Source organism: Pagrus pagrus (genome assembly GCF_965226575.1).
Source record: "Pagrus pagrus genome assembly, chromosome: 14".
Classification (NCBI taxonomy): Eukaryota; Metazoa; Chordata; class Actinopteri; order Spariformes; family Sparidae; genus Pagrus; species Pagrus pagrus.
The window spans coordinates 13,922,334-13,943,513 of NC_140198.1; the positions used below are offsets into that span (position 1 = coordinate 13,922,334).

The 21,180-nt window shown below is 40.9% G+C and overlaps 1 protein-coding gene across 2 annotated transcripts; it reads right to left on the reverse strand.

Annotated features, from left to right (window-relative positions):
- Window positions 1-851: 851 nt before the first annotated feature.
- Window positions 852-16,482, reverse strand: esrra (estrogen-related receptor alpha). Of its 2 annotated transcripts, XM_084374450.1 has the most exons (8): window positions 15,953-16,482; window positions 14,145-14,240; window positions 8,332-8,715; window positions 7,724-7,840; window positions 7,476-7,589; window positions 6,497-6,664; window positions 5,796-6,065; window positions 852-4,118 (listed from the first exon to the last, which is right to left on the reverse strand). In XM_084374450.1, exons 3-8 carry the CDS (start codon window positions 8,708-8,710, stop codon window positions 3,865-3,867), a joined length of 1,302 nt encoding a protein of 433 aa, XP_084230576.1. In that variant the 5' UTR covers window positions 8,711-8,715; window positions 14,145-14,240; window positions 15,953-16,482; the 3' UTR covers window positions 852-3,864. The 2 variants fall into 2 exon arrangements, with proteins under 2 accessions (XP_084230576.1, XP_084230577.1); XM_084374451.1 differs by lacking the exons at window positions 14,145-14,240; window positions 15,953-16,482 and adding an exon at window positions 12,734-12,872.
- Between the last annotated feature and the right edge of the window lie 4,698 nt (window positions 16,483-21,180).

Here is a 21,180-nt window from a genome sequence, read left to right on the forward strand (position 1 = left end):
TTATTTTATTATGCCTAAACAAACTAAATAAGCAAACTGTCTTTGTTTTAATGACTGAATAAACAAACTGACCTTAAAGGACAACACAATTTAATACTGTTTAACTTTGTTTATATGTGGCGGACCCTGCCACCTTTCTAGCTTCAGTGTTCTGAGAACAGCTTGTTTATTCAGTTATGGAAAAAAAAACATTTCTGCGTTTGTATTATTACCTCTTTAATATTGTAAATATTAAAATGCTGAATTTGAATGTTTTCTCCCAAACTACATAGTGCCTCTTTAGGCCAGGGAAACCTACATTTTGGTGGAAATTTAAAAAATAAATAATTCATTTTTTACTTCAACATCCTAAGCTATAGTAAATGTAGTGCTAATTACAAACCCTGAGCTTATTTAATACCTCAAGCACACATGGGCAGTCCTTCACAGACATGTCAGGGTAATATAGCAGCAGAGGGTAAAGCTTTCATTGCTGATTCACAAAACTGACACCTGCAGTCAAAGTGATGCAGAGCTGCAAACATTAATACACAAACACATGAATGTGTTAATGGTAGTATGGTCAAGTATGCAATCAACGTCTACCAATTACTTTCAGCCCATTTGTTCCTCAGGCTCAGTAGCTGCATGTGAAGTCTGCCCCACATTTAGTGTCTTGCACAATCGTAGGAGGACTGTCCCTCATCCTTGTCAGTTATCAGTGCGTCCAGATATGATAAGTGCATTACGGTCAAAAATATTAATCATGAAGTTGAAAGTTTCAGCAGTAGTCTTTATCACACTGCCCCAATCTAATAAACACACACATACACACACATAAATATACACAGGGAGAGATGACACCGATGATATGTGGTGGTGGTGTGTCCATTTATTACACAACACAAAGCACCTACAGTAATCCACTCCCTGTTGCGTCAGACAGTGGAAGATCTCACTTTTTCACAGTGATTTTTATGTGGACATGTTTAGACAAGGACATCAAACTGCTTTTCTCTAAAAGAAAGAAACAAAAGAAAAAAAAAATAGCCTACACACAGAAATTCACAGCCAATATCACACACAAAAATAAAGCAGTGTCAACAAACAACGGTAAATTGAGTAAAAAATAGAATTTAATCATTTAAATAGTCTTTCAAAATACAAACATTGATTTGAACTTCTAAATAATATAACGTTTAGTTGCTATTCTTCATTATAACTGGCAATGTTAAATGTACACTGTGGCTATACAAGGAAATGTGTGAGGTTTGGTAATTTATTGTATTGCTCATTTATATTAATGCGCACATATTTAATAAAACTACAAATGACTGTATAATTTTAACAGTGACACTGCAGATGACCTTGGCTCCGACCTAACCCGGCGTACCTAAACCATATTGAATGCTAATGAAAAATTGACCTTTGTGCAAGTTACGATGAAGAAACGTTAACAGCTCTAAATAGACTCAGGCATCTATATTTATTTGTTCACTTCAGATTTGGGATTACTATTTGAGAAATTAGGTTAGGAAACGAATCCGAGACCAAAAAACGTTTTAAGATGACAGGAACATGTAAGCTGTAACCTATGAGTTGAACCGTTTTCATTTTGAACATTAAGGACCTCAAGTTTTCAAACTGCACCGTTATTCCTGTGAAACCATGCCAACTGTCGGCCAGCCCTTCCAGTGTGAGACACTTTGTACCATGGGGCGTCTTATGAAGCATGATTAAGTGAGCCGTTTACACCATAAAAAGTTGTGAAAACAAAGGAAGAAATCATCTGTGGTGTTTGCGCAACTGCAAGACATTCAATAAACCCAATATTGACAAATCAAAAGATCAACAATTACATTTGTCTCCACAGTTATTTGGCCATCTGGCTTACTCTGCCTCCTGAGGTAGCCCTCTGTAGCCTCACCATACTGCTAAATCTATAGAGCCATGTAAATTGATCCCTAAAATGACAATCAGCTTCAGAAAACACACCACTGCTCACATAAAAAAACAAAAAAAAAAACAATTAGTATTCATAATATCCTGAATGGAAAGCTTCAATTCAATACCAAACCCACAACAGTGTCACAATGTAAATAAAATACCCTTAAATCCTAGAAAGGAAAATGTATGAAAAAGCAAGTTTCAAGTCTTTACAAATTTCAGAACACTGTAAGCTGCACAAATATAATTGTAATGGGGAAAATGTATCACATTTGCTGGCTTTATTATCTTCCACTATAAATTGCATGTTTCTGTTTATTTAAATGGAACTGTACATGGCTAAAAGATCAATGGCCCTTTGGCCACTAAATATTATATTTACTCATCTGATGTCAGCATCAGATGCTGTAGCCTTGCATTGCATGTGAAGCTTCCTACAATGATCACTTCTATTGTAAGTATACAAACCTGCTGAACAATGAGGCGGACTTTCAGGACACAAGTGTTCAACATCCCAAAGGACGATGTTGCATATGTTGCATTTCTTGCAGCCCCAAGCCCATTACGGCTACTTAAAGTTAGTTCAACAGATGCACGTACACAAAGGAGGGATCTCACATTGAAACAACTGAGATCTTTTTATGCTATGTTCTTCACTACTGCAGAAAATGCAGCAAAATCTCATCATACACGCATCAATCATATAGGTTAGTGTTCGGCATTAAAGTCCACGAATCAAACAGGTCCATACGGTCAGACCATTATTTCTGGACAGCACAGCTGCTGAAGTGGTTAGATCTAGTGGAGGAGGAGGCGAGTATAAAAAAGCAGATGAGGCATATGCATTTCTTTTCTAACCACTCTTGTTGCCACACTGGCTTTAATGTCAAAGAGTTGTGTTCTTCCCTGATCTCAGTGTAGCTCATTGGTTTAGACTGCACACGAATGCACACACTTGCTGGTATGGAAGCCAGTTTTTTTTGTGTGTTTGCCAACAGGATTTACATACAACACTGAATATATTACCCTCCAAGTAGAGCATTTCATGAGCACACAATCTTCATATGCACTTCTCCTGGACAACAAATCGATTGCACAACCTTTTATAAAGAATCCTGCACAGACTATGTACACCAGTGGTTCCCAACTCCCGTATTTGACCCCAGAAGTGCTTGAGGTTTTCTTGTCCCCGACCCACACCAGTCTTTCTACTAGAAGTTAGAATTAAAAAGAAGTCAACACTTGGGGTCCTGAGAGCTGAGAACTACTGATGTACACGCACAGCTAGATGTCTCACCAGTTTATCCACATTTTAAATGTGACAGACAATAATCGAGTTGTTATATTGCTTTAAACATATTGCAAGTAATTCCTATGAATTTGCCTACAACGGCACACTAAACTATAGTAAATAAAAGCACTCCATGTGCATGTCAATCTGACCCTGTCCTGGACCCTCAAGCCTTTCTCCGGATATGTTGTTATGGCTTTCATGACAAGATGTTGCATTATTTTTAAAATGTTCAAAAGCCACATGGTTGCAGTCTGTTCATGGGTACCTAAATGACGTTCTTCAGTGGTTGTGCAACTGCAGAACGATGCTGTGATGAAACACGCCATGAAAATAGTTGATACTGACAAGTTTCCTGGCATTTATGTTATATGTTTTCACTCTTGGATCTCGGAGCCTTTTACAGAAGTTTGGCAGTTACATCTTACTATCAATAACCAATACCCACTCTGGGACATGATTACAAGGTTTCTCTGTTCTCATATTCTTTTCCTTTCTTCGTGTAGCTTAGGGAAAAGGACCATTTTCCTCATTATTAATTCTCTAATAAAATCTTTCCTTTCTCACAAAACCACTCATCCACTCTTGAAGACTAGGTCTCTGTTGGGTCTTTCTCTGCATCCTCTTTACTTCTGCTGCTATCGGCTCTAGGGAGAGTCCATCATGGCTTCCAGCATCTCCAGGAATAGTTTGTGCATGGGTACACCACCACGGGTTTTGATGCTGTAGAAGGTGGTGAGAGCACGACCGGCAGTCTGTCGGAGGAGAGGCAATGTTAAAAGGAGACGTCCTGCCCGCTGGGGGTCGTCTGGGCGCCGCTGACATTCCAGCTCCAGCAGGGCCTGGTGGAGAAGGTCCCGCAGCTTCTGCACAGCCTCCATGTCCTCGATGTAAACAGAGTCTGACAGAACAGCAGGGAGCGCATGGTTAGGAACAGAGCAGGGTGTTTTCTTAATTTTCTAAGCTTTTGTCACAGAAAGAAAGCCTGTGTTGCCCAGTAACACAAAATATACAAACTAATGGCAGCCTTTGTTTACACAACAAACAGTGGATCTGTACTGCAAGCATGACATGCTGGATGATCTGCTGTTGACAGTAATCCTAAGTGATTCTTTAAGGGAGGTCTACATAAAGGTTATGACTGGTAAACTTGTCACAACTATTTCTAGTCTTCACTGTTTGTTTTTGCAAAGATAGATTTGCCTGCCAAAGACTAGAAGACTATTAAGAAGTGTAAATACTCTTTCTTTTTTTATTTTGTACTGCACCTAACACTGGCAAAACAAGATCTCTCTCCTGTTGTCATGGGCCTTTGGCTGCAGACATGCACATAATCCCATCAAGCTACAAAGCTGGACAACAGACAGGACTGATTAGATTGCTTAAAAAGCTACATACATGGAAGGAAATACAATCCCACAAATGTAGACAATACTAAAACAAGAAATTGTATTGCATCAATCAAATAGTTGTTTAAAAGCCTCAAAAATAATTCTCAGTGTGTGGCTGTATGATTAAGACAGGAAAATATACACTTACAGTAGTTGCTAGTTTATTCAGTACACCTAGGTAAAAATAATCCAATCTAACACAGAAAACAGTCCTGCATTAACTTTCATTGTGGTGCTATTGAACTGCATTGTGGTATGCTGACATTATATCAATATGTGGGTATACTTCATATTAGAGCCTAACCGATACATAATTTGGCCCATATTGACCTTGGTATTTCCGTATATGTTGTCTTACATTATAGTGCAGAAAAAGATGCATGAGGTAGGTATAGTTTACTGTTTCTGTGCACTGGTGTAATTTTAGAGAGTAAAGTGTATTGCTAAATATCCTGCCTCCTTTACATAACTTTGACAAGTGTTTGATAACCATATTTAAAAGATTAAGATTGCAGCAAAAAATGTGTGTATATCATGTGAGTTTTTCTCCTTATTGTCAGTGTTGGCATCGGCCACAAAAATCAGGTATCGGTCAGGCTCTACTAAATTTAAGAAACACCTCTCAGTATAACAAAATAATTGTGCAGCACCACAAACACATTGACTATAAAGTTGAATCAACATCTCTCTAAAAAGAAGTTGGAACAAAAACTGAACACTGTTACCTTCCTAAAGGTTGGAGTTGCTGATGTGTTAGATTGCATTAATCTTTGTGAATGCTATACCTAATGAAGTATCTGCTTCACTGGAAACTCTGTGCAGATTTAGTTATACACTATTCCAGTTAGATATGTGCAGAGTTTCCCAAGATATCTGTGAGATGAGATGGTAATAAGCTCAATATTATTTATCAGAAAAATGTCATAATATCCTCTGACGTTAGCATAGGCACTCTTAATTTTAGGCGAAATGGGGGTGAATTCACTTTAAAGGCTGTCGGAAACCCTGATGTTTCAGTAGAAGTTTCAGTTTGATCTAATCATGGCAAGAGATATGGAAACCCACAACATCACTGTTAATATGTTGTGAAATATTAGTTTGGTGTCATCAAGTAAATGTAGGTGTGCCAAAATACTAAGTGCAACCTATATGTGTGGATAAATGTTCAACTTCACCAGAATAAGTACCTGAATTAGTGAGTGCGATGGCTTTTAGCATGACAAATTCCTCCCGGTCCACGTTTAGCGCCCTGAAACGGCGAGCGAGTTGGCTAATTGCTGCATTTAGCTCTGTCAGTCCAGCTACACGTGACATTTCCTCATCAAGGACAAAATCCTCCGCGAACACCACCTCGTCCTCGCAGCCGAGCGAGCGGTACGCTACACCCAGCACCAGCACCTCCAGCCACACTGACTGCAGCACGGACATCTGGTCTGCTAGGGACAGTGACAGGAAGCCTGCGGTGGAATAAACACAGAGAGAGTGAGGCTTTTAAATGAAGAGGAGGCAAACTTGCAAGTGGTCTTTACAAATAATGGCCAACATACTGCAGCTGGCGACCCAACTCTAGCTTGTGATACAATTTAACACTGCATCAGTTCAGTGAGAACCTCCTCTTCTAACTCAGCACACACACCAATAAAATGATTTATCCTGACTATACATTATGTTCCAGACATTTTGTTTTACCTATTTAGTTTGTTGTACCGATCAGGTGGTTTATAAAGGTCAGTATTCTAGTTCCTTAAAAATAAATGCAGAAGTCCGAGTCAGACATGACGCAGCAAGTTTCATCCTGGTCTGTGAGATTTGATCATTGCATCCCTTCCACCGCTGCCACGCTATCACTCGCTCTTCACCTCCATTTTATCCTCTCTGCATCTCTTACCAGGAATGTGTTTGGCCCAGCCAATGATGACGACCAGCTCACGGTCAGCAAGGTCACAAAGGGTGGTGAGCGTGCGCTGGGCTGTGTCGGGCTGCAGAGGGTCAGGCATGGCAAATAACTTTTCTGGCTCTGCCACTAGAAGGTGGGACACGATGATGTTGGAGGAACCTATGTCACAAAATAGACACCGAATGGATTAATCTAGTGCACAAATCATTGTCGTTATCTAAACTAATACATTAAATTTAGTTTTAAATAACATGCTGCTCTGTACTGGTTTTAACTGTACTATAAAATGCACTATATTCATGCTGCACATTTCCATAACCATATTTCAAATAAAGGCTTTAGACCTGCTAAGTGACTTCATATCAACAGACACATCATCTAGTTCTAATGAGAATTTTTGCTTTAAACTCGCTCAACTCCTCGGCTCCAAGGACATCAGAATTTGTGCAAATTGGTATTTCACTCTTGAATTGACAGAAAATGTACAATGACATTTTCTGGCAGAAGAGGGCGCTGTTTTCTAATCTATTCCAATGAATTCAAGTGCGTGTTTTGGTGCCTGTAAGCTCTGAGTGTCACATTTTTTGTGTGGACACTCTGAGCACCTCAAGTTTAAAATTGAAAAACACTGACTCTGTCTTTACCTTTGAATGAGAGTAGCGCGTTTATCATTGCTTGCTGGTAGTTACATACAGTTTGCCAGCTTATAATGTTTTACCTAGCAACAGCAAGACGCCTTTCAATGCAAAGTCAAATACCAAATACAGTTTATGAGTGGGATTGGAGCTTTACAGTGTGAAACAGTGACATGTGGAACACACAGTCTTGTAGCTCTGACTGATGGCTGACATTCGATAGTTAAACAAAAATAAGCCATTATTGCCTTGCTTTTGCTTTTCTTAATAGTATTACACCATGCAGCCTGTTGTAGAGCAAAACACTAATGACAAGGCAAGAATATAAATCCCACCTTTTTCACTCTCCTTTGTCAGTGGTAGAGGGGCACTCTGGTATGTTGCATTCTCCACTTCTGGGCGCCTTTTGTACTTCTGCCTTCCACCTCTGACTCTGTCAAGACGGACTCCTACATTGTGAAAAATTAGAGCAGTTCTAAGATCAATGCCGGGAAAACAGAGAACAAACCAACGCCACATTTAAAAATATTAGCACAAAGACTGTTCACATATAAATAAATAAAAAAAGACCAAGAGCACTCACCCTCTTTCAGCATGCCTACTTTGAGGCACTTGGTGAAGCGGCATGCCTGACAAGCCTTTCTGCGCCTCTTGGTGATTTCACACTCGTTCGATGCTGGACAGCTGTATTCAATGTTACCTTTACAGAGGAACAGAAAACTTTACAGTTCAGAAGATGGTAAATATGTATTGAATGAGCATGAGATATGGATGAAAACCACCTTCTTCTGTTTCTTACATCTTCCTGTTCTTTTAAACATGTTCTCAAGCGGAAAATCATATATCTGTAGAGTGTTCATGGTTTTTGTTGAACAGACCAGTACAAACCAGATGGGGTGGTAGTGCTCTAAAGCAAGTTAAAGTATAGTACCATTAGTCTATGATGGGGTCCTACGTGGCTTGTCTAATCCTCTGTGTGCTCTTATGTTTGAAAGTTAAATGAAAGCTTTTAATGGAAAACTGGCAGTGAGCAGCTGTATGTAGAAAACTTTCAAAAATATTATTTGCCAATTTGTTTCCTAGGAGGTGGTGGTCAATAGTGGTCAGTGTCATTCAGCTTGATTTTAGTACTATCTGGTGTCAGAGGAAAACATTAACTGATCACTGTTGTTCAGCTATAAAAAAACACACCTTGGATGGTTCTCTTGAAGAATGCTTTGCAGGCCTCGCATGACGCCACGCCGTAGTGGTAACCCGAAGCCACGTCCCCACATACTAAACACAGCCTCTTGGGCAGCGTGCTCAGGGCGTACTTGCATCGCCCTGCTCCGTTTCCAGTGGAGCCCTCCTCAGCCCCGTCCCCAGCCTCGTCTTTGAAATGGCACCGCAGAGCTGGCGTGTAGAGCGGCGGGGAGTAACGTTTAGCGCCGTCCCCTCTGGTTCCACCACCTCCACTTTGAGAGGAGTCTGAGGAGGCTCCGCCGGGGCTGATCCGCCCTCCCCCGCCTCCCTCTGGACTGCTCGGTTCCGCCTTTATGTAGACATCTGACCGACGCTCCCTGGAAGACATGATGTCTAGAGGGGACAAAAAAAACAACAAAGGTTAAGGCATTAACCTTTAACCTCACATCTTTGTCTTTTAAACTACTATCATACCACCAGGTAAAAGAAGACTAAAATATGACTTTTGGAGCAGCACAGGTCTGATTATGAACGTGTAAACAGGCATCAAAGCATAGACTGGCATTTTCATAATCACAATCACTGCAATCTTGTAAGCGTCTGACTTTTTTATTTCTTCATATTATCTTCCAACTAAAAGAGAAGGTGGAAAATTGCCAGAAATGCCCCATTGTAAGCTACAGGAGCTTACTACTGCCTACAACACAGTCTCCAAGCCCTCACACCAACTATTACAGAGCATTACTAATTGCACCTATGTCTTTAGATTATCCATATGGCATGGTTGAGTGTAAATACAGGAATCTGAAGGAAACAGGCAGCCAAAATCAAAATGGATCCTAATTTCCTAACTGGGACTGAAGACCTGAAGTTAATGTTGCCTTAATCCAGTAAAAACCGAATGTATGTAGCATTTAAACCAACGTTTGAGATCAGTTAAAGCCCGACTACACCAAGTGACTACTAAACAAGTTCCCTGCAGTTATTTCACATTAAGATCGTGATCAATTTTCTTAGCTGGGAGCATGAGCTGTGTAAAGCACAGAATTTTGCATTATGGGCCTACTAACATCACAAAGACCTCCTTGTTCCCTCTCTTGTTCTCGAGCAGCACTTGGTCTCCGTGTTGTTTGTGCTATTTTTTCCTCGGTTAGGCTTCATAAGCCATCAAAAACACCTTAGATTCACCAAACCAGAAACCGTCCACGCCTAAAATAAAACTATACAGTCCACGAATCATCCCCCGCAGTGTGAAGTCTTTGTCTGTGACATTTCTAGACATTAAAATAGCCAAGGTGACTGGATGAAGGTCGCTATGCTCATGAACAGTGACCGCTCTTCCCTATTCAGACACATAACTTCTGTTCAAGTATGGCAGTAAGAGCACTGCAGCAACCTGCCTGCCAAAGGCTGTCTGTACTTCTCTATTTCATTACAGGAACAAACATGGTAAGCACTTCATGCTTGCGATGAAAGGAAATGCGTGTCCATGAATTAAAATACAACCACACAGATGGCTCATGAGTAGAAGAATTATAGCTAATATGCAGTATATTGCACCCATAACTTCTTAAATGAGCAAGAAACATCTGTGGCACAGTTTCAGTACTGCGGGGGACAGAATCACTGACTATATCATTAAATCTATTAGTTAACTCTTGCAATTCCCTCCTCTCTCTCTGTGCAAAACAACAATGAAATATACCTCCCAATCATGAAAATGTTTCACTCTCATACTCCAAAGATTGGTCAGTTTTCAACTGATTATCCAAGGTCAAGATTGCGGCAAATGTGAAAATCCAACTGCAACAAAGTTAAGAGAGTATAACACAGACAGACTCTGATTAAATTGTATTGATTCAAAATGCTGCCCAGATGTATACTGAGGGAGACAGAAAACTCCTTGTGACAAAAATCCTTGTGACAAGAGTAAGAAGAGGTTTAATTTCTTAAGTGAGCGTACGGTTGTGACCTTCCAGGAGCCGACTTCTGTCAGGGCTCTTAATGTCAGTCGTACATTGTGTCCATTATAAAGAAGATAATTTAACTAAAAGCAGTCTGAAGTAATAACAAATGGCCATCTGTGTCAGGAGATTTCTAGCATTCAAGTAACTGAGCAAAGTGTCCACTGGAGATAGTCGATTAAATGTTTTAAATAAATCAATAATCGGTCTTGCGTCTAGGATGGAATATACGCAACTTGTTTTCAAACAATGTTTAACCTGACACATTAAATTGCAGAGCCTGACTGGTGTATCAGCGATATTGACGTATCTCAGATGTATCGGATTCAGTACAGGCATATATGTTGTCCGATACACTTTTTCATTACCGAACAAAATGCAGAAAGAGGCTTGTGTTTGACAACCACATTTGAGGGATCGCTGCAAAAAAATGTGAGTGTATCAGCCTGTATATCGATATCAGAATCTTTAAAACCCTAATATTGGTATCAGCATTGTGACCACTACTCTGCTCTGCCCAGATTATGGTAATAATTCATTCAGAAGAGCGTACAACTACTGCAATTACGCCCCTATAAGGAGGCCCAGTCAGTTTATTGTAGAGCCAAACAAAGACAAATTGTTAATGTTTCATTATATTGTCTGAAATTGACTTCTTAGCAAATTATGACAAATGTAGATCCACCGTTGCTAAAGTTAAGTTAGCAGCGCTTCAGTTATCAGAAAGAAGGGTGAAAAGGGGACAGGCGGTCAATATGGCATGAATTGTAATTGTGTCACATCTGTCTGTGGGCTTTAACTCATCAATGGATACATTAATGCAGAGCCTTACTTGAACGATTGCGCTCTTGTTCCAACTTAATAGCTCACTGTGTGAAGACGATGAGATGAAATCTCTGCAGCTTAAATAGCCTTGATGCAGTTAAGATCTGAAAGCGACTTGTGATTTTATTGTGTGCACAATGCACATACAGGCAATACACTGTCATTACCAGCAATTTGTTTCTCTATTATCAGTTGGCCGGATAATCTGTTTGCAGCCTGTATATTGACAGAGTGTTGCAATATTTAAAATGCATTGCTTATAGCTGGTTCAGCGCTCGGATCCTTTGCCCTGCCCACACTGACAACATTAAATGCAGCTGTGTGTTCTGTACACACTGGATTGGGTTACTACTGGCCTAATTAAGTGAGTAATTGTCTGTTTGATTTGCAAATTTCACTACAGGTAAGCGCTGACATGCTGTCTCTAAATTCATTGCGCTGATGAGAAAAATATCAGTCAACAATCTGTGTTTATGGCTTATAATCAATCAGAGCTCAATCCTGACCTGCGATGAACAGTCTATCAATCTGCATGTCTATGAATGTGTTATATATTACTCATTTATAGACATCTATAATGGCAAGCCTAAATCCAAATAACTATCAGGGAAACATGATTTTCTGTACTTTATTACATGTACACCTTCTACTTACTTATCTCCTAAATACTTCAACCCCCACCCTTCACTCAGTGCATGAAAATGTGATATGAAGGTAATCAAAGCTCAGGTGTCCAAACTGATGCTTTGATGAAGATCGAGTTATTTCCTGGATGTCAACTTGCAAATAAAACCACAGAAGGTGTTATGTGTTTTACATTTACAGATTACAGTACCTCACACAGCGAAGTATGGCTGTAGATTAAGACCTTTTACCTGGCATCCTAGGTTCAGGACACTGAGCACAGGGGACATAATACTTGCTCAAGATATCACTCATTGCAAGTATGCCTTAATCATATTTAGTCCTGCAGCAGATAATCCACTCCTATAGTAGCTGGCAGTCCACACTTTCTGTGGAGTTTGCCCCCTCTGGACTTGATTGTAGCACTGTTTGGCAAGCAGCAGGGGGGTCACAGCAGACCTAGCCTGTTTAAAGTTTAGCTTGCTTGCACTGAGTTTACAAGCTCAGTGAATGGATCAACCAACAACATCAGGGCTAGTACATGAACCCAGATAAAAAAGACAACGTGGTGCTGTTCAGCACAGACATTAAAGGACGCCAACAAGTACCCCTCTCTGCCATGTGCACCTCTGGCCACTTGCACATCTGCCTCGTCAAATGAGGAACATCGGTTGTCAGTGAAGAAAATGTTATAAAGCACGCAATAACAGCTACGTGGTTACTCTAAATATGATCAAAACAGATTAAACTGTGCGTGAAAGCAGCTGAGGTGGGCTGAAGTGCTTTGTTATCTGTTTAACTCGTCATAGAAACGCGTCGTGTGTACTGTAAACTAACGTATCAGCATGTTTTGCGTAGCATTAGCATTAGCTTCAACAACAGCTACCCTTAGCTGAGTAAGCTAGCAGTGGCTAGCGTTAATCCTGACTGACCAGCTCTCTCCTCCTGTGGCCGAGGTTTATTTTTGTCACTCTAACCCGGACTAGGCTGCATCTTACCTGATAACGGTGACTAGTATAGCACTTAAGTCTCCCCACGGCGTGATATCATGGCACAGGTTTAAGAGAAAATCGCTCTGCCAGACTGCCAGCGCCTGCTAGCTCGTGTCGGCTGTGTGTTGAGATGGGCCGGGCTACAAACGGCTTTCTCAAACTGCAGGTAGATGATTGTGGATGCAGCTAAAACACTGAAGTTCAAGAGGCATTCTGGCTGCAGACTGCATGAAGCTATTTGCATAACGTAATGTACCAACTTTACACTGCATACTCAGACATTTAGAGTTTGGGGGTGGGAAACACTATATTGTCATGATGGAGGAACATCACAAAAGGTCACTGTTAAGAGCTAACAGTGCAGAAATATGTTTGTAAACTTGATATAAGGCTATAATAAGATGACTGGCAGCTATCAGGGTGTTACTCATGAATCAGAAGTCTTGATTCATTTCACCTGACAGAACAGATTACTAATAAATAGCATTCAAGTGGTCAGTCTTATTAATTTTAATATAGTGAATTTGTTTATTGCAATGCAAGTTACTACATTTCCAGGATTTGCATTGTGTAAGGCACACATTTTGTACTGCTCAATAGAAAGTGCTGCAGAAAGCTTTATTTACTTCCCCCGGAGCTGCATAGAGCATCCTAAAAACAAAGACCTTTAAACTTACGGCACCACTGAGGCCCTCACACTGATATTGATACTTTCTCTTCAGGATTTTTTGGAAATGCTCGCAATGATTTGTAACAGTGGTTCTCAAGGTGGGGTATGGGGGACGCCCAGGGGTCCGGAGTAAAAAGGGGAGTAATTTAATGCAACATTAAATCATTTGTTTTCACTATAGTTCCATCCATTAGTAACATAATGCTCGACTATTTTGGTCATGGGTTTCATGCACTTTCTGTTATAAAACATCTAAAAGCAAAGTTGTTATTAGATGAGGGACTCTGGGACACTTATCAAAGTGTCGATTCAGGGGTCCTTGATGTGAAAACAATTGAGTACCACTGATTTATACAATTTACAACAACTGAACTCAGAGTCTGTCTTCCTGCCGTACAATATTTGTCTCAATCCTTTTTGTGTTTGCAGGTCAATCACAGCCCACCCTTTCAACATGCCTTATGAGATGCTTGATTGCAACAGAACGATACACACTATGCAGTTTTAGCCAATTTTGGATGTAAATGACAGCCAATACCTTCAAAAAATCACTCTATAATATTTAGTTTGCTGCCCCCCTACACATCCCATTGTTTTCTTCAGAAGATATTAACATTGCCAGCTAAAGGTCCATCACAGCCTCATAAGAATGACCTCTGAGGAAGAACATAAATAACAGACACAATCCTAGTGAAAACATAACATGATATTTCATCAACATAAAAGGTGATTGTAAAAACTGATTACCTGGTTGCTGAATTTGAAGCCTATATATTAGTGACTCCCAGCGGCGGCTCAAGAAGTGCTATTGCTTTCAGTTGAAGTGTGCAGATCTCAGGACACCTGCAAAGTAAGCAAAGGTTTTTGAGTGTCATCACAGAATTTGCAGCCGAGTCACTTTTTCATGTTCCCACCTGCAACTTTTCATTTTAAACGTCACAACTCTACACATTGTCCAGCCTCATAATAACCATGATTAAAATGATCTTTACAATACTAGCAGTGCCAATCTTGACATGTACCAGCTATATGTTGGCAATAGTTTTGTTTCCTCTGTGGCAAGTCACTCCTATGATCGTAACTGTGACTTGTCCTTCCTCAGATACATATTCCACTGTATCTATCCAGGTTTCTGCACGCTACACGAGTACCCTCCCCCTTACGCTGCGTGACAAACTCCAAAGGTCACAGTCACAGGAATGCTTGAAGGACAGACAGAGTAAAGCCAACACCTTGTCTCGCACTTATACAAAGTCATAAGCTGGAGTTTGGTGATAACTCTCTGTAAATAATTGAAGAGACCAGTTTAATAAACATTAATAAATAAAGCAGTACATCATGAACCGTACTGTAGTCTCAGCTAGTGTTAATATGACTGGCTTTGGAGAAAAAGAAGACATCATTTAATGCCAAATTGCAGCAAAGAAGGTTTTCTAAGCAACATTAGACTTGGGCAACACGACTGTAATATGTGGAAACACTTCCACGTTCTTTGTAAGTGATCACAACTTTATGTGTTTAAGGTGGCATTTAAAAATAGATTTCATTTGAAATGAAAATGTATATTTTAATCATTGCAGACAATTAAAAAAACTCAATTATTTGTGCTCAGTGATTTTTCCTGATGCACTTTTCCATATGGATATATAAAGTGACATGTCAAGGAGCATAAACCAGTCCTTCCTTGGTCTTTAATGGCTTTAAAGCTGTCTTATAGTTTTGTTTGGGGGACACTGACACTGATAAGGCATCACACTTGACTGTACATTAAACTCAGTTTGACGCTTTTTAGATGTGGCGCACTGTGGAGACGGCGAGAACAGCACCCAGGGGTGACCTTGCCTACTGATCTCGGACCGGTGAAAGGTTAATTGCCATAGTGGATTATGCCTTAAGATCGGTGACCTCAATCCTGGTCAAGCAGGCTCGGGGGTCTTGCATAGTTCAGTGTGTTAAGATAAAAAAAATAATAATAAAAAAGCTAAAAGGGGGTTTAAACACACTCACGTATACATGAAAGCAAAAGTGTGTACAGTTGAAGAAGTGCTGGGTGTTATTTGCTCGTGCAGGACATTTTAAGTGAGGACGACATGCTGTGAGCCATGCGAGGACATTGATCTGCTGCATCGTGGTCACTCCAGGGCCTGCATGCTTAATTTACTCAATAAGTCACCATGCATATCATATTTTTTATACATTTCTGTGCTCGTTATCGGCGATTAGCGCCGTTACATTGAGTGTCATAGCGTTTATTTACGTGTGAATCAGTCACGGGGGTAGCTTATGAGTGTCGCGTAATCTGGACAGGAAGCTTATACTGCAAATTATTACACAATTTACTCAATATTTATTCAGCAGTTCGTGCCCCCTACCCCCAATAACGTGGCCACGCGAACTTAGCTCTGCCAGGCGAATCGTGCATGCACATCAGGCTACCGTCAAGACAGCTGACATCTCCACTATTTCAAAATAAGATACAAAAAAAAAAAAAAAAAAGACTAATAATAGCCCAAACCCACTCTCTTTATATGTGTAATGTAAGGAAAGCTACTTACTGGGAAATGTAAAAACATCGCAGGGTTGTGTTTTTTTTTTTTTTAATCTGAAGTCAGTCAAGTCTTTGCGGCTGGCAAGTCCACTGTCGGTTTGACCGGTTTAACGGCGCTGTCCAAGCCTCGCAGGGTTCCTCACATCGCATCACTACGTTACCGTGTGATAAGGCGATAACAACAACCGGCGACACGGCGTCTTATCCGCCTGTTCGGTTCCGTACGCTGGTGATATAAATTCCCGTCTTCGGCTGCCACAACCGAGGTTGTAGTTGGACATCGGCGTCAAGACTTTCAACGGCTAACACTGAATATCCGGTAAAGAACGCGTTTCACAATAAAACTCACGACTCGCAGTGCTTTTTTTCAACGTACTCTTGCCAGACGACTACCTCGGTTCTAACACAATAGAGCCATCCTTTATTATTATATGACTATGCATCATACTGATACACCCGAGAATCATATAATTAGCTAATACTGCTAAAAAATTAACACGCGTAACGGTTTTATTTTCAACATGCGCAAGCTAGGCGACTTCCGGTTCCCGCCTAGCTTTCTCCCGCTAGCTTGACGCGGCTCAGTGACGTAAGCCTCTTGTCTCCGCCCTCTGCCCGATTTGCGTCCGCTGTGTCTCCGTTACGTCCGCACGCGCCCTCCACCAGCGTCATCAGCATTATAATACGGGCCTGCAACTCGTGAAAAAAAGAATATGACCCAGTCTGCGTTAATCCTAATGTAACTTTCTACTGACCTTATTCTGCACCTTGTCCCGGTGTAGCATGTTTTTATCGTGGTGCTTTTAATCTGAAATAGCCACGCTGTTCAATATTAGAGTGGCCGTGAGGATATTTTTCTTATTTCTATTACATGGCACAAGCTTTAGTGCGGAGTGCTGCAGGAAGGATCGGGAGGGCAGGCTGCGTGCATGTCCCTTACAGTAGGCTACACCTCTGTGGAAAATGTAGTCATGCTGTCGGTCTTGTGACACTGACCGGCTCACTCCACCACTACACTATTTGGACAGGAGCCAGGGAAGAGGAGATCAGGAGATCATTGGGATAAGAAATGGAGATAATTAACGGGTAGTAGTCTGGAAGAAAAAAAGAGTAGCTCCAGAAAGCGTTATACATAAAAGACATCATTTTAAGGGTGTCCCGTGTGTGTTATTCATGTTTAATGTAGATAATAAAGACAATAAAATTCATTTTTTCCCCCGTCTTTGTAGGCTGCTGCTTCTGGAAATAGGCTGCCCATGCGCCTGCTAACAGCTGGCACACAGAGGAGACAAGTTGCCAGAGAGGAACTTGACAACCTTGTTCAGTAATTCACCAATGAAAGAAAGATTAAAAAGCAGGACGCTGGGTTGAAAGACAATACAGTAGCTCGTGGTGCGCGTTGGATAAGACTCGAGCATTACTTGGCAGCAATTACAGACCAAACAGTCGAGTCTGTTCAAACCAATAAGCGCTAAAGCCACTATTGCATTACCCTCGCTGTGTCATAAGTGCAGGGCAGCAGTGTGTGTGTGTGTGTGTGTGTGTGTGTCTTGATGTGGTCACATGTATGCAGCGGGCTCGGGGCTCGGGACAGGGTTTGTCGTGGTGCGCGCATGAGAGGAAAAACTGACGGCAGTGTCATTGCGACCTTGAAGCAAGGTCATTGAGTCTCTGCTGCAGACACTGCAATTCTGCGGGGCTGCATCATACTGGTGCAGAGTCTGCATTATCATCCTGTTAGAGGCGAATCCGGTCATGCCACATTCATTAGATCCACTTAAAAACCGTGGGATTGGACTCGTTAGAAGCAGTTTATGTTTTGAGATTTACTGCGTTATAGTATATATATATATATACAGCTGTCTTGCGTGTGACAGTGTGTAGACGCCAGGATATGTGTTTCAGCTGTGTTAGAGTTGAGGGGTAGAAACACACTGCGAATGCCAGCTGGGGTCCCCAGGGTGCTCCTAACAGCAGGTCCTGACCTCAGACAGGTGTCAGCTGATAGGCTACATGAATACTAAGAAGCCATTGTGGCTCTGTTACACAAATAGCATCGGGCACTGCATCAGTGAGTCACAGATAACACAACTGATGGAGAACAGTCTCCACCTCTACTATAAACACCTTGATCGTTGTAGTAGCCTGTAGTAGAATGAATACCGAGTGGGTTTAAGGATTTAACTTGATGGTTTTCAGTGTTAGTTTGTCCTGGTCCACAGCTGAGCAATCGCATGACTTGACCGTGTTTCTGCTCCCGTTACTCGCTGCATTTATATTAAGGTTAAGGAGAACATTCACCCTAAAACAGGATTTACATTGTGCTAAGTTATAATGACTATAAGTTGTAAGGTCAATATCTACAAATATGATAAGTTGTTGCTCTAAATTGGAGATCAGATCATCATTTCTTATAATGTCATCACATTACTCTTTAGGAATTGTCAGCAGAGCCCGACTGATATATCGGTTAGCTGATATTATTGGCCAATGTTGGCGTATCACAGATATTTCAGTATCGGCCTACATGTTGCCCATGTTGGTTTTAAAGAACACAGTGCAGAAAAAGATGCTTTATAATTATTAAATCTTAAAATGCCTCACTCAAAGGACGTCTCATCAATCTGATCAACTTGTGAATTATAAAAACGCCAGGATTTGTATCTGAATTAAATAAAATAAAATATCTTTATTGGCATTGTACAAGTAGGCCCACAAGAAGTATGCAGCAAATTAAGTATGCGATGAAAGACTAAGGTAAAATACCAATTAAATAGTAATAAAGACCTTATATAACAAGCAGTAATGTAATAAACACTATAAACAGTAGTAAATAGTGCAACAGCTCAGATGTGTGAGGTAGTAACACACCAGTATAGTAGGCCCTCAGGATGATGTGATCACTGCAGTCTCTCTGTAGTTCAGCTAAAGAAAACCTGGAATGCGCAAAATTGCAGAAATAACATTTGGGTTCTGATATAGGGTGGATTTTCCCTTTAACTCAAAGTCAAGCATGTAGCCTACATCAGTACACACTACCCTATGTTTGCCCTCTAGTGGTAGCAGAGGGGAAACTGCAGCAAAGGCTACTGATGACGTTACAGCAGCTGAGTGTGTGTCCTCCACTAAAAGGTCACCCACTGCCACAGCACATCATCACTGTCGGCTGACTTCCTGATCGCAGTGCCACAGCGCTGCCTTTTCTTTTTTACATATCCTGCAGGAAAGAGTCACATTCACAAAGGTTAGACGCGCATTCACCTGCTTCGGGCCCCTTTAAAACATTTTGCTTACTCATCATAAAAACAATGACAGCAGGGCGACAGAAGGCAGACGGCAATTTGTCTCATTTCAGCTCATTCAGATGGTCCCCATCAAACAAATGCGAGTCAGTTTCAGTCAAAGACCTTGAATGTATCCAAGAAGTATGCTGTTTAATTTAGTTTTGGACTGTGTTGGGGAGGGAAACCTGTCAGTGTGTGCCATCTGCTGGTTGTGTTCAAAGAGACAAGAATTTGCAGTAATTTACTTAGAGAGGGAGATTACTGTCAACGTCAACTCTTATGTTTTAAATATGTGGTGACATTAAAGCACATCAGCGTCTCTTTACAAAAAATGACACATAAGAAAAGAACTGCGACTGTGATTTTCTGCTTTACCATGTTTGTCCTTGGTGCAATTTTCAAATAGGAACACTAAGGTAGAGTTTCCAGCGGTGTATCACTTACATGGACCAACGGAGGAGCCACAGAACATGCTTTAAGGCCCATATTGACAATTTGAAGGACATTCATACAGTACCTCCACAATACGGTACTGTATGTGTGCTATTCAAATCCTGCAGCACAGGACAGGCAGGGGGATGATGGGATGGAATCAAACACAGGCCGCTGCATTAAGGACTCAGTCTAAATACATGGCACCATGCAGGTGAGCTAATGGGATGCCCCCTGCGGCTCGTCTGACCTGTCTCTGCTCCCTAGTGAGCATTGAGGCCATGTGAATGTTTTCAGCCTTGCCATGAAATTAAAAGACACCTTCCTCCCTCTTCGTACACAAAATAAGGCCTGTGTGAGATATTAGAAACACCACTTTGGACCAGCCTGTTTGTGATTTCAAGACTTTCATGCTCCCCACAGGATCATTTTTTAGTGACCCGTCTTTTCCTCGTGTCTTCATCATGTCAAAATGTACATTTTTCTAGCACTTTGCTTAGTGACATTCGCATCAGCCTCAGTAGTACTTTGTTTTGTGCTACTTAGCAAATGTTAGCCTGCTAAGCAGTGATGGAAGTAACCAATTACAGCTACTCAAATTACTGAAATGAAGTCATTTTTTCATGTCTGTAATTAAGTATGTATTACACGATGTAATCTACATGTAAATCATAATTGAGCACTGAGTACAATTTGGATTAATATCTAAACCTTTCATCTGTATTTTTGTAGCCAATAAGGCTATCTGATCACAAACGGACCAATGAAAAGCCTGACATATGGACAAAATAACAAAACTCTGCAGCAGGCGCAGGTTTTGAGAGGTGACCATGACCACAGAGCAGAACAGAGCAGGAACTTGGAGTAATTTAGACCGAAGATATGGAGAAACAGAAACCCCTTTGATTGAATGTCTGGTATTGATAATGCAATAAGCAGCAATGGTTAAAATTTAATGAATACTAAGAACTCATGCGGCCACTAAGAGGTGTGGGTTATTTCTCAGCAGCGATGTGTATATTTTTCTCTCCAGAAAAAACAGATATTTGACCTGAGTAATCGAGTCTAGTGTGATAAGCAGATATTCCAGTCCATAGATGATCCTCATGATATGGCGCTGTATACTGGGCACTGTGGAAAGCGCATGCTGCCATGGTTACAATAAGTGTGGGACACATATTGCTGCCAGATGCTGGTTTTCAGTGGCTGGATGATTCGTGTTTGGTCTCTGGAGAAACATTTAAACCCTCCATTGTGATTCAGCTCTCCATGAGGCACCTTAGAAATGCTGACCTACTTTTTCATGGAAGAATAGGATGTGTCATTCTTTGTGCACCGGGTGCATTAACCCAAAGTGTGATGATAAAAAATTATGTTTGCTCAACAGCTTTTATCCTGTTTCCCAGAGAGGCTCATACGCTTGAACAGCATCTTTGTAAAAAGCTAAAAACGCTGTGTAAGACCCAGTTCTGCTTTCATTTAAAAAAAATCTTTATTACATATATGCAGTACAGTGGGA

Excerpts from the sequence above, each read along its gene's own strand:
- esrra (XM_084374450.1), bottom strand. The coding sequence starts at position 8,710 with ATGTCTTCCAGGGAGCGTCGGTCAGATGTCTACATAAAGGCGGAACCG. Across the intron at positions 6,066-6,496 it reads CTGGGCCAAACACATTCCTG|GCTTCCTGTCACTGTCCCTA; the intron begins GTAAGAGATGCA and ends ATTCCACCGCAG. Across the intron at positions 4,119-5,795 it reads CATCGCACTCACTAATTCAG|ACTCTGTTTACATCGAGGAC; the intron begins GTACTTATTCTG and ends CTGTTCTGTCAG.